The sequence below is a fragment of the Carcharodon carcharias genome, chromosome 21 (genome assembly GCF_017639515.1).
Source record: "Carcharodon carcharias isolate sCarCar2 chromosome 21, sCarCar2.pri, whole genome shotgun sequence".
Taxonomy (NCBI): domain Eukaryota; kingdom Metazoa; phylum Chordata; class Chondrichthyes; order Lamniformes; family Lamnidae; genus Carcharodon; species Carcharodon carcharias.
The window spans coordinates 64149154-64163618 of record NC_054487.1 but is presented as its reverse complement, the minus strand read 5'-3'; the positions used below and the strand labels follow the sequence as shown (position 1 = coordinate 64163618).

The following is a 14465-nucleotide window of genomic DNA, read 5'->3' as shown; positions in this document are numbered from 1 at the left end:
AACCATGGGGAAGCCATGCCCTGAATGCCAAGACTCTGCCATTCCTCCTGTGGACCTTAGGTTTCTATTGAAGTGCAAAATGGATGCCATAATAATGGCTGCCATCATGCCTTTAAATCAGGCCTGCCTTTCACAAGTGCCACCTCCACCATGTCTTCTGTCACTAATTGGATACCACACCTGCCCTCTAGCCAGTTAGCAGCACAGATCTGCCAAAATCACCAGCTGTGTCTACTTTCCCAAAACCCCCAGCCCCATTGTGGGGTCAGAACCCGGAAATGTTTCTGATGTTGGGTTCCTGACCCCATAGCAGAATCCTACACCAGGAATCGTCTTGACACAGTGAGTAACTAACAGCTAAGCGGGGTTGCCAAGGAGAGTAATTGGAGTCGGAACAATGGACTCATTTAAGAAACAATTCAATGCTTTAATGGGAAGATGGAAGATAGTAAGATGGGCATTCTGGAAGGATAAGATTAAATGGACCAAAGAATTTTTCTCATCCAAAACTTTATTCTGACCTTGTGAATAATATTAACCCCAAATTAAGCCCCAAAACAGGTGGGAAATAAAATTGTTAAAAATTTCAAACATGACCATAACATACCTGCAGATTTTGGGTTTTATCAGAGGCAGAACTTACTTTCCAATGATTTGCTCACTGATGCTTAGTTTAAGTTCCATCAGGACGACTTAGCTCCAGACATCATTGGTGCAAACATGGACAAAAGAGCTGAATTTCAGAAGTGAGATGTGCGTAACTGCCCTTGATATAAAGGTAGCATTTGACAAAGTGTGGCATTAAGGGACCCTAATAAAATTGAAGTCAGTCGGAATCAGATGGAAAAAATCTTCATCGGTTAGAACCATACCTAGCATAATGATAGATTGCTGTGGTTGTTGGAAGCCAATCATCTCAGCCCCAGGACATGTTACAGAGGTTCCTGAGGACAGTACTAAACCCACCATCTTCAGCTGCTTCATCAGTGCACTTCCCTCCATTATAAAGTCAGAAATGGAGATATTTGCTGATAATTGCAGTGTTCAGTTCCATTTGCAATTCATCATTTCATGAAGCACCGTGTGCCCTTCATGCAGCAAGACCTAGATAACATTCAGGCCTGGGCTGATAAGTGGCAAGTTACATTCTTGCCACTTGCTAGACGCCACAGAATGCTAGAGAATAACCATTTCCAACAAAAGATAAATTTGAATCACGTCCCTTTGACATACAATGGCATTACTAATATTGAATCCCCCACCATCAACAACGAGGTTACCACTGGCCAAAAACCCAACTGGACCAGCCATATAAGTCTGTGGCAAATCTGAGGCTGGACATTCTGTGGTGAATGCCTTACTTTCTGACCCTCCAAAACCTACTCACCATCTACAAGGCACAGCTGTACAAGGTTCAGGAACCAGAGAATAAACTTGGACAAGAAGACACTTGATCCAATGATATCAGGGTAATTTTATTAAGTAACAGAAGTTATACTTAACAAATCAAGGCAATCGATGTCCTTGTTCAGATGATTCTTACCTCCCACTGATGCTAGATGGCTTGTGACTCCTCTTCTCTTTTCTCTTCCTTTGGCTTCTTCAAATCCCTGCAAGGAACCCCTTCTGATCTGTTCCTTTTATCTTTCTCTCAAATCCTGATTCACCATATTCAGTAAAAGTCCACCAGTCAGTCCCTGATTGCTCAAATTTGCACAATCCACACTCAGTGTGTCATTATAATTTAATAAAACTTGTTACATAGCCTCGAACAGTCAATAGATCATCACATTTTAATCACAATTTGCTACATAGTCTCGACAGCATGCTTTTCTACCCCTTTATCTGTTTCTATTTTCAGTCTGAGTAACAGTGATTTCGACTGGCTCAAGCTATACATTCGACTCCAATTCTTTCTTATCATCACTCCTCCGATTGTCTCTATAATCTTTCCCAACATTATTTCCAATCATTGTGTGGCATTTTCAGTTATGCCCAACTTAACCAATACAAGCAATTATGTCCCCATTAGAGTAATTAACTCTTCATTTGATATGTTTAAAAGTACCTAATATTCAAAACAAAAAAAAATTATTTATTCATTCATGGGATGTGGGCTTCGCTGGCTGAGCCAGCATTTATTGCTCATCCCTAGTTGCCCTTGAGAAGGTAGTGGTAAGCAGCCTTCTTGAACCGCTGCAGTCCATGTGGTGTAGGTACACCCACAGTGCTATTAGGAGGGGACTTCCAGGATTTTGACCCAGTGACAGTGAAGGAACAGCAATATATTTCCAAGTCAGCATGGTGAGTGATTTGGAGGGGAACTTCCAGGAGGTGGCGTTCCCATCTATCTGATGCCCTTGTCCTTTTATATGGTAGTGGTTGTGGGTTTGGAAGATGCTGTTGAAGGAACTTTGATGAATTCCTGCAATGCATCTTGTAGATGGCACACACTGCTCCTACTGTGCGTCAGTGGTGGAGGGAGTGAATGTTAGTGGATGTGGTGCCAATCACTGTCCTGGACAGTGTCAAGCTTCTTGAGTGTTGTGGGATCTGCACTCATCCAGGCATGTGGGGAGTATTCCATCACACTTCTGATTTGTTTCTCGTAGATGGTGGACAGGCTTTGGGGAGCTAGGAGGCGAGTTACTCATCGCACGATTCCTAGCCTCTGACCGGCTCTTATAGTCACAATATTTATATAGCTAGTCCAGTTCAGTTTTTGGTCAATAGCAACTTCCAGAATGGGGGATTCAGTGATGATAATTCCATTGAATATCAAAGGGCGATGGTTGGATTCTCTCTTGTTGGAGGTGGTCATTGCCTGACACTTGTGTGCCGCAAATGTTACTTGCCACTTGTTAGCCCAAGCCTGGATATTGTCCAGGTCTTGCTGCATTTGGACATGGACTGTTTCAGAATCTGAGGAGTCGTGAATGGTGCTGAACATGGTGCAATCATCATCAAACATCCCCACTTCTGACCTTATGATGGAAAGAAGGCCCTTGATGAAGCAGCTGAAGATGGTCGGGCCGAGGACATTACCCTGAGGAATTCCTGCAGTTATGTCCTGGAACTGAGATGACTGACCTCCAACAACCACTACCATTGTCCTTTGTGCAAGGTATGACTCCAACCAGCAGAGAGTTTTTACCTTAATTCCCATTGACTCTGTTTTTGCTAGTGCTCCTTGAAGCCACACTCGGTAAAATGCTGCTTTGATGTCAAGGGCACCTCACCTCTGGAGTTAAGCTCTTTTGTCCATGTTTGAACCAAGGCTGTAATAAGGTCAGGAGCTGAATGGCCCTGACAGAACCCAAACTGGGCGTCAGTGAGCAGGCTATTGCTAAGCAAGTGCCTCTTGATAGCACTGTATAGAAGTGCATGAGTACATCTCTGTATAAAAGTACTTAAAATTCATTCCACAAAAGGAAATGAAAAGTCCACATTTCCTACACAAATCAGGAGTGCGATGGAATGCCCACCACTTGTCCAGATGAGTGCAGCACCAAGAAAACAAAGGAAGCCTGACATCTTTTAGGACAAAGCAGCCCACTTGATTGGCAATCCATCCAACACCTTAAGCATTCATTCCTTGCATTACCACCACAACGTGGCTGCAGTGTGTACCATCCACATGCACTGCAGTGACTCAACCAAGGTTTCAACAGCACCTTTCAAACCTGGAACATTTAACATTTAGAAGGACAAGAGCAGCAGGAGAATACCACCTCTTTCAAACTCCCCTTTGCAAATTACACACAATCCTGATCTGGAAATATATCACCATTCATTGTTTCTCGGGTCAAAATCCTGGAAATCACTACCTGACAGCACCATGGGTGTACCTTCACCACAGACTTCAGTGATTCAGGATAGCAGATCACCAGCACCTGCTCAAGGGCAGTTAGGTATGGGCAGTAAATGCTGGAATTGCCAGTGATGCTCACATCATCTGAATGAACAAAGAAAAAGTGCGGGTTATTGATGGCCAATCTTCTTCCATTCATGCATCCATTTTAACAAAGTTTTTATTTTTAATGGGTCTCTGGAACCTTGGCTGGAAAAAAGAGTTTAAAAAGGAGATTGGAACCAGAAGTTAAGTGCCTTTACAGCACTGATTGTGGGTAAGGAGGAGCAGGAATACCCTCTAACACTTCCACTCAATATCCTCCATGAACCCCCTGAAAGTCCTCTTCAACCTTCTTCAATTTCCTCCTGCAATATGTCATTGTCCAGGGCTGGATGTATCATTTCCTGGCAGAATCAGGGAGGTAGAGGGCATGTGACACACACTCACTTACGCCTACATCAAGATTTCTTGCGCAATTAAGCACCAGCTAGCCAATTAGCAGCCAGCTGGTAGGACTGCCAGCCAATTAGTGCCTGACCAGTGGGGCCGAGTGAAAATCACCAGCCCAGGGCTTTATTGTTAGTGGGGTTTGGCCATGAATCAGAAGCAATTTGCAGCATTCGATTTAAAGGGCCACTGGCACTGTTGATGGCATACTCAGGGGCAGAAAGTTTTATTTGGCAGACCATCATCATTAAGGTAAGGCAGCACTGATTGCAGAGAATTAGGGAGTAGAGAAACTGTAGGGCAGAACATCTAGTATCATTCTGTGATTCTTGTGCCAACTGTGTCTCATGCCTGCCCCGAATAACAAAGGAAAAAATATCATCGGCTCATCCAGCCAACCCGCGCACCAGATCAGAGTGACCCACTTCCATAGCATCGGCTGCCAGGAGCAATGAGGAGACAAAAGGCAGGACAGCCCCACAGTTCGTTGATGACTTCTTGCGTATCCTCCTCTAGGCTGTGACTGAATGGCGGGATGTTCTGATGCCATACGATGGGAACATGAGGCATCCCTGCCAGACCTAGCAAGCCTTGATGTGGTGGCAGAGGAGATGGGCAGCTGAGGGTCATCTGGAGGATCTGGCTGCAGTGCCACAAGGGCTAAATGACCTTTCCTGTTCTGCAAGGGTGAGTGATAAACCTAGTTTCTGAAATGGGTACACAACAATGGGAGAATATGCAGGTGATCTGCATGAGAAGTGGGAAATGGGTCAATGAGTGGGCAACAGCCAGAATGCATACTCAAGGACCCTCGGCACCCTGTGTGGCTTTGGGACAATGGTGGTGGTTGGAAAGAAAGGCCTGCTGGGAAGAAACTTTGCCAAGCGATGGGGCTAGGCAGCATAAGTGGTGGACTCAACCTCAAGGACTTGAAGTCCCCTGAGATGAGATTCATCATTCTTCCACTTTCTTTTCAGGAAAAGGGGATCCATAATGCCCGTGAAAGGTCGAGGATCTGTGGGGAAGTTCCCAACCTGGCATTTATGATGCTGATGGAGGAGGAGATTCTGAAGTTGGTCAGTCACCTGGGATGCAGATTCCATTGGCAGCAGAGAGGCTGGACTTCATGCCTAGGAGGGTGAGAAACCAAGGGGTTCAGTTCATGGAGGAGAGGGGCGGAGGGTGTGTTTGACTGTTTAGCCGTGGCGGATGAAGGGATGAATGTGTCTCATTTGAAGGATGGAAGCTTATCATTCTGTGTCATGGTTTACATGGTGAAGCCCACATCCCATGAATGATTTTTTTAAAAATCTCTTACTCAGCCTCACATGAAGAGCAGAGCATTGCTAATCTTTATCTCTTATCCAACAGGTCAGTCATTGGCACCAGCAGCTGCCATCTTCAAGGGACCAACGTTGACTTCTAAGGAAGAGAAGTGCACCATCCCATTCTTCCCCCACACTAGCTTTGATACTTGCAACTCAGTGGGTTTGCACGGTGTCAGGCAATTGGGAACCACAAACTGGTCTGAACACATCATAATCTCCAGACCAGCTGTCAGAAGCTTTGAAAATCCAGACCTCTGACACTCAGAGAAGCGGTGGAGTCCAGCTTCATGCTGAGCCCAAATGATGAGCCTCTAGAGTCGTCCATAAGGCAACATATGCCAGACATACAGCAAGAGGTGCGTGAAGATGTGGCAGAGATTCAAAAGGATATTCACACCCGGGCAAGGACAATGGAGGAGCCAGGCCATGAATGCTGCGATTACCCTCTCCTGAACACAGGGCTTCCTCCATTGAGAGATTAGTGACTCTTAAGGAGCGCCACACCCAAATGCTGAATTAGGATTCTGGGTATGCATGCAGACCTGTATTCCATTGCCTTGTCACTAAGCTCGAGCAGGCAGTGGCAAGGTGAGAGGGCAATGAGGAACCTGGAGTCTCCACCAGGTCCCCAACCCTCTCAGGAAAGCATGGACAACCAGATGGACCTCAGGACAGAGGATTAACAGCAGCTGCCTGCACCTGGGGTTCCTCTCAGGGTGCTCCTTATAGGGACACCAGCACCTCAGGGTGCCTTGTCACTGTGTAGGAGTCCATTACCACACCGGGTTACTCAGAGCCTCAGGCAACCAGAGGTCATCTGCCAAAGTAATCCCAGTCAGAGGGCATCAAGGTCAAAGCCTGCCACCATCGCAGCAGGCAGCAAAGGGGGAGCACCATGGCACAGCATGCAGAAAAGAATTAAGAAATCAGTGTAGACACACACAGGCCATCACGGGTTTCCATTTATTCTGTCTTGCTGTGTGAGAGGATTTTGTTGATGATCTTTATCAAATTATTGTGATAAGAATGGACATGTTATCATGATGTTATCATGGTTGCATATTGGTTTAAAAGGCTTTTAGCCCAAGAGAGCATGATCAATTGAATGCCAGTGACCTTCCTCATAATTTTTCTTGGCAGAGATATGCGATAATGGCCTTGGTGGTTCTGGCTTTGAGTGTTCATACAGAGTCATAGATCAGAAGACTGCAAGGCAAAGATGAATACTCTTCAGATTTGTTATCTGAGCCAGTCAACAACATTTTCCTCTGCCAGGGCCTAAGTTGTGAAGGATACAGCATACCACAACAATCAGGGAGACCTAGGCCGGTGCTTATTTGCAGTAACCACCAGCTCGATCCAGGCATTGGAATCTCCCTGATGGATGCTTGGTTCTCATTGTAACAAAGTTCAGCCTCTGATCCCTGATTTTTTACAGGAGTCATGAGCCATCTCTTCATGGATAGCCCTTATCACTAAGTATCCATCCAACCAGTTGCTGTACTGGGAGAAAAGCTCTAGCACCTGGGAGTGCCTGAGGATATGGGTATTGTGATAATTCCCAGGACACCGCACACAGATCTGCATGATTCTCTAGCAGGGGTCACATACAAGTTGCACATTCAGAGAGTAAAACCCTTTGTGGTTCATGAACACCCTTGGATGGCCCAGAGGCATCTCAATGGCCACATGTGTGCAGTATATCACTCCCTGAACTTTCAGGAATCCCTCTACACAACCAAAACCCTTGGCTATCTCGGCCTGACTGTCCTCAGGTGTAGGTGATGAAGTCATCCGCTCTCCTAAAATTGTGCATATACCTTGGTGGAGTGATGTGCCTCAGCCTGCAAAATGCTGCAAAAATCTCTGGCTGCTGTCTGGAAGGAGCCCAAAGCATAAAAGTTCAAGGATACAGTTACCTTCAGAGCTACAGATATTGGGTGTCCACTTTTGCAATTTGAATTAATCTCACCTGCCAGCATCTCGCAAAAGGAGATACTCTCTTCCAGGTGAGAGGCAGTCGGTGAAAACACCGATGCTGACAGCTGAAGGTGGTTCCTCCTCTGCCATTTTATCTCTTCATGCACGGTAAACTCTCTCTTTGGAAGGACTTGGTGATGTTGCTCTCTGTAACCTTCTGCCCCTGAAGCAGCATCAGGTCCCTCACGTGCTTGGTCAGCAGGCACACATATCCATGGCCAACCGGTTTCCTATCTCTTCTTCTCCTGCTCTGCTCATTGGAGGGGCATCCTCTAAAGTAATCCCATGGGGCAGTGACCTTTCTACCACCCTTGTGCCATCCATGAGTAGCTTCAAGAAATCACTCCCCCCATCTAGCCCATGTGCACCCTGTAAAATGGAACAGACAACATAAAATTTCAGACAATTGCCTGTTTAACAATTGTAATCAGAAGTTAATTGCTCATTTAGCAAAGGTAGGAGGTTTCTGACTTTGGGCCCTGTTCACCTTCTGTAATATCTGAGACTGGCATCTTGAAGTTAGTCTGAGTCTCAGCCAGCAATGATCACTGCTCTTTGTGTACATTAAAGGGTTATGCAGAGATTTGGGCAAGAGTCACAAACTGGTGTGTCCTTATGAGTTGTTTACTTTCATAGACATTTTCATCTGGTAAGGATACTAGAAAGAGATTTAAAGCATTTTTTTCCATCCTAATCACTGTTGAATCTATCAATGCTGTCTATGCCACAACCATGGGACACTGATAACTTCATGTAAATTCTCCCCTTCTCAACATTGGATGCTGCCTTCAGCACCAATGCTAACTCTTCCTTTATTGTTGCTTGGTGTCCTATCTGCTCATTTATGAAATTATGATAGGTTAAATACAACATAGGTGTCAATGTTTTAACACTTCCTTAATTATTTTTCCATCTGACAAATCTAGAACAGTTTTATGTCATGTTTAATGCCACATTCAATGACTGTGTCTTGTACAGCCAGCGGCAACACTCAGGTAAACTTGTCGGATTCCCTAAGGCCTGTAAATATGAAAATCCATTTTTAAAACTTATTTCTCCCAGCTACCAGCTTTAACAAATTTGCCAAGTTTATTTTAGTGTTGCTGCAATACCATGCAATGTATAAGCAGCTTTAAAAACCCTTGTATCTTTGTTTATATAATCAGAAAGTGTTGGAGATGCAACCAAATAGGGTACAGCAGGTGAGGAAGAATAAGCAACCAGGGACCAAAAAGTGGAGCTAAATAAGTGCTGCAAATAAGAAGATCAGTGATTGATGGAATTCAATACAGATGAGTGCAAATATTGCAAGTACTAAATTCAGGTCACGCTGGTGATATTTAAATATATTGGAGTTGAATTCAGTCTTGATGTGATTTCTCCAGCATTTCTGCCAACTCTTTTGCCAAATGTTGCAGCAAATAATAGGAAGAACATTTGCAGAAATTCAGCAAGGTAATTGGATGGCTAAGGCAGGCTTGTGAAATTTTATTGGGATGATGAAATTGATTTTGGCATGTAAAACTGCTGGAAAAAGTTTACGTAGGCCCCAATTTGCTGCCCATGGATAAAAAGACGATGAAAATGAAATTCAAGTTAGAGCCTACAATTTTATGAGCAGAAGTTAAATTAAACCAATTTTAAAACTAATAAGGCTATTTTTTATTTATTCTCACTCTTTTCCAATGTTACTTGTGGTTACCAGAATGCTTATTTTCACCCTCCATATCAATCATCTGTTTTTGGATTTGGCAGCTGGTTATACAGCCAATTGCCCTTCCTACCAATAACTCTCCCCATTTATCCAGTCTAGGGACCAGCACTGATACACACTGACTGGCATGGTTTTTCCTATGGCCAACAAGTCCTGAAATGGGACTTGAACACATGACCTACCAACTATGCTACTCAGGCTGCTTTTATTTTTTTCCCACTGATTAGGGAATTTAATTATATTCAAAGTTTACTTTTTGCTGACAGTTATTCAGTTTCAGAATAATGGCCTAGGACTCAAATAATTGACAACCTGTCTCTCACCAAGATTACAGCTCCAGTTGCAACATTGCCAAACAGTAATCAATCATATCTCTTTCTTAGCTATGCATGCCACTGAACAGTGCCACTGACTAATGAGGTGTTTAAGGAAAGAAATAGCTGGTATTTCCTACTTTGCCTTGCTAAAGTAACACCGCTTCTTGCCTGATATCAGAACCACACTGTGATTGTGGAGGAGGTGGTGGCCATTCTATCCAATGTGACAGGTGGAGGAAATGTATAGTGAATACAGACTTACAAAAGCGTTAACATAAATCAAAAAATGACATGTAATAAATGGTATTGAAATATAATTAAAAATATATTTGACTTTGATCACATTCACTTTCATGAAAGAAGTAGAAAAAGAAAAAATGGAGGAAATATTAAAAAGGAAAACTGGCTGGTGAAACTAAGAGCAAAAGTTAAAAAAACAGAAAAATATGTTAAAATGAAACAAATAAAATAAAAATGCAACACAGAAAATCATCAAATAGTTGAAAGGGAAACAAAAAGAAAATTTTAAAAGTGAATAAAACAAACTGATTCAGTGGTACTTGGTAGCTAAGTCTAGATAAATATTAATCCAATGATATTAGATGGATGATTTCAGGAATGACCTCCCTCAGCATTGATCCTTCCCAACTGGGAACGTATGACAGGAAATCTTGAGCTTGCTCACCCAATGAAAGGAAAGGGTGAAAAATCAATGGACTGGTGCCTGTGAACTCCCAATGAGTCAGGTACTCACTGGAAGTGCATATTTGTAAAATCAGCTCTTGTAATTAAGGGATAATGAATCAGAACTGGAAAACAATGAACCATTTAAACAAGTAAGAATACACACTTTGGAATTTGCAACATTGCTGAATGAGTTATGTGTAAGTAAGCCGAGCTCATGTTCCAGTTATACACTGAGCATTATTTTTATATCCGATTTTGTTTTAGAAATGAAACTGATTTTCCTACTGGTCCTGTGCCTTATGGCTCATCAGATGCAATCCACTGAAGTGCACTGTGACTGGTCAGATCCCAACCCACTTGGATTTCTTGGTTTATGTCATTTATGGCCCAGACACTGCCCTGGCATAGGCATATCCCTGGCAAAAACTAGCAGCTTGAAGTAGGAAATGAAAGAACCACTAGTACTGCAAGCCTGAAAGGTCTGCAGCAATGGCAATGGGTATTGCTGTTCAAACAATTGATTTAATAATATAAACAAATCAGAGAATGAATGGAAGAATAGATTAAAATGAAAATATATTGAAAGAAATATGGAATTGGAATAGAAGAGGGAAAGGGAAGGTAAAAAACTTGAGTATTACTGATTCTTTTTGGACTGTCAGTAGCATCCTGCTAATGGAAAATACCACTTGCATAGCCACTACATAGTAGCAACATAAAATGGCTTACTTAGCCTGTTGGCCAATTTTTTGAGAAACTTCACCTTTCCAGGGTAATTTGAGGTAGACCAGATACTTTTCAGTTCTGAAGGTGACGGCCTTTGGCCCATTTGCGCTACTAATGTAGTGACTATGTGAGTGGTATTTTCCACTAACAAGATGCTGAGTCAGTCCAAAAAGATGTTCTGCCTTCCACACAATTGAGCAAAGTCATGTATGAGTTTCAGTGCCAGTGCAATGCCAGGCATATAAGTACCAATGAATGGCTGATCAAATCAAACAGCCTGTTCCTTAGGTTATTCCAGATAGGCAGAGCAAAACCCAAAACAAAATGTCTACTGTTAGATGTAATACTGAGTTTGGGCAGCACTTGCTGAACAATCCTGAGCGCACTAATAACTATACTAACAACCAGTTTAAGATAAGCAATCGAGCTCATAACATGGCTCATTGACATTTGCTAAAAGTAACATGTATTCATACGCAGGGATCTGTTCCCTACAAACAAAAGGAATATGTTCAAGCCTAGTGCTTTTTTTGAATTATCCGGGAGCTTGGGGAACCTTTAGTTCCCTGTCATTTTGACAATAGCATTGCCTTGGCAAATCAGAGCCAACTTATCAACAAATCACTACCCCTTTCTCCTGTAGTCTAAATTGTTGTAATTGTTTGAAATTTGGCATTCTTGCATTTGTCCTGATGAGTGCAAGATGAAAAGCTTTGGTAACATGTCTATCTTTTCAGCAATATTCAAGTTCTATATTACCAAACGACTTAGTAATACATTAAAAATGGTGAAAATCCCTTTTTGTGGAAACTAATATAGTGAGGTTTCATTTATTGTGAAAACATGTGCCATGTTCAAACCAACTTATCATGTGAGTAGAATGAATTCTTGCTTGCTAATTAAAAATAGCCAAATTAATCTTTTATTATTTAATCTTTAGAAAATACTTAAGCATACTTCAATAACCTGGCTAACAAGCAAATTATGCTTCTCTGCTATACAGCTGTGGCTTGGAATGCCTGCATGGTATGTTGCTGCTTGTCGTGCAAATGTGAAGAGTGGTGCCATCATGTCTGCCCTGTCTGACACTGAGATCCAAAGGGAAATTGGAATCAGCAATCCACTTCATCGATTAAAACTCAGGCTGGCAATCCAAGAGATGGTGTCACTAACAAGCCCATCAGCGCCCCCAACATCTAGAACAGTGAGTGATATTTATCATAGTTTAATAAGCTTGACATTCTGTAATTTTTGCATCCTTATTTTCATACTTACATGATTATCTTATATATGGAACAATGGGCAACAGAGAATGAATTACAAGAATTTAATGTAATTGGAGGGGTCAGATTACATAAATTTAACAACATAAAATGAAACACAAGCAGGTTATAAGTATCATCTGAAATCTGTGATTGGAATACATTTCTGAAATTGGTCACACTACCTGCTAGCTTATAGCTATGATTTTTTAATGTAATTAATTTATAAATTTGAATATTCTACAGTGTTTGGTTTTAGTCAGTGGATAAGATAAACTGATAGCTAGAAACAGCACCATTATAATGTTCAGAAATTTATTTTATGTAGAACTAATTTTGTTAACTATAGGAAAATTCTACCTACAGGGTAGTTTCTTTATTTAGCTTTAGCCATTCAGCATACTGATCAGAATGTTGTTAGTTCAAATAGACCACTATATTATTTACCAGGTCACTATTGATGTAATATAACTGTAACTATCTGTCACAATGCTCTGAATCCCTGGGTATACTCAACTAGATTGTGATTTATAATGTTAAGTATTCTTTCTGGTTTCTGCTGATGGCATAACTTTTATTTCTAACCATAAAATCTGTATTCTGTATGTTTTCTTACTGTAACACCATTTCGAGACTGTTGTTCCATTTGTAATAATGTATGCGTTTGTGGTTTTATCACTGTGTTGTTTTCATTCTGTTTTTATGCCAAAACAATAACTAGTACAGTAAGCCTTGAATATACATACATCATATCATTTATTATTCTTTAGTTCCTAATGTGCCCAATGGTTAATATGTTTCTTTGTAAAAAATAATAGGCTTTTTAAAAATTCTGTTAATACCTGCCTTGATTATTTTTATGCATGTTCTAAATTAGATGAACTACACTGCAAGAGTTAGGAGGTCTTGTGGTGCAGTGGGTAGCGCCCCTGCCTCTGAGCCAGAAACTCTGGGTTCAAGTCCCACACCAGGACTTGATGACCAAGGAAGGTAAGTTCATAACACAGTCAAAGAGGTTGAGTATTAACTTGTAAATCCTTTCAGTGTAAACAATGGCAGGTGGCAAGAGTAGGAGAGATTCCTAGTTAGCCATTTAACCAGGAATGGTTAATTCCAAATGGAAAAATCATCCATTTGATAGAAAGAAAGTTGAGGCATCTAAAATCACTATAGCTCCAGGCTGCAATGTATAAAAGTGCATGTTGCCACAGAAACTTGGACTCCCTGAGTGATCTGTAACACACATGACAAGAACAGATAGCAACATTAATGTTGAAGTGTGGATCCTGACAAGGATTTAATGTGAAGCTGATTGGTTCCAGGGGTTATTAGGCATGAGTTTACTTCCATTATTTCACTCAAGATGAGTTACTCGTCTTTGGAAAGTTACCACATAGAGTTTAGCCATGTCCCCACAAAGAAGGAAGATCAGTAGATGAATTACACTCCTACATTTCTTGGCATTCTCTGGAAAGATATAATCTGTCAACTCTTTCAGCTGAAAAATAAAGGAGGGAACAAAAATTTATGAAGATGGAAGCATGATTTTTAGTCTAGTTTTTGACCAAACATGATCACATTTTCACCTCTTTGCCAGATTAGGACTAACAAAATAGTGCTACATCCAAATATTTTATTTTTGTTTTGTCTAGATTTTCTTTTTACTTCTGTATCTCATTCATCCATATGCATCCACCATTTGAATGCAAAGTCCCAGGCTGATTTTCCTTGAACCAATGAATGCAGCCCCATTAAAAACAGAAAGGCATGCACCTTCAGACGAAACAAACTAGTCAGGATATAGCATATTTTACCTTACCCAAAGATGGAGGATTAAGCTGTGTATGGTACATCATCTAATGATAAATATCAAAATCCACCCAAAAGCCAAACAAATCTAGGTTTCGTTATGCTGATAGTGATTGCAAATTGAGTATTACACAGTGAAATAAATATTAATGAGTTAATTTAAATTAATTCCTGCAGCATATTGGCAAAAAATTAATTTTAGGAGGATGTCTTGATGAGCTCATGATACACAGTACAATGCTAAGATAATTCATTCCTCCTGATTAAAAAGCATGACCTTAAAATTTGATGCTGTGTGCCCTCTTATTAGGTGGCTAGGTCTACAATATTGCAGACAGATAG

The 14465-nt window shown here is 41.5% G+C and overlaps 1 protein-coding gene across 1 annotated transcript in view; it reads left to right on the top strand.

Annotated features, from left to right (window-relative positions):
- The window catches only part of ppfia2 (PTPRF interacting protein alpha 2), a 647479-nt gene that overhangs the window by 548162 nt on the left and 84852 nt on the right, over positions 1-14465 (top strand). The window contains exon 25 of the mRNA XM_041215777.1: positions 12056-12256. Coding sequence (XP_041071711.1) covers positions 12056-12256 — 201 coding nt within the window. The remainder of the gene's footprint in view (positions 1-12055; positions 12257-14465) is intronic.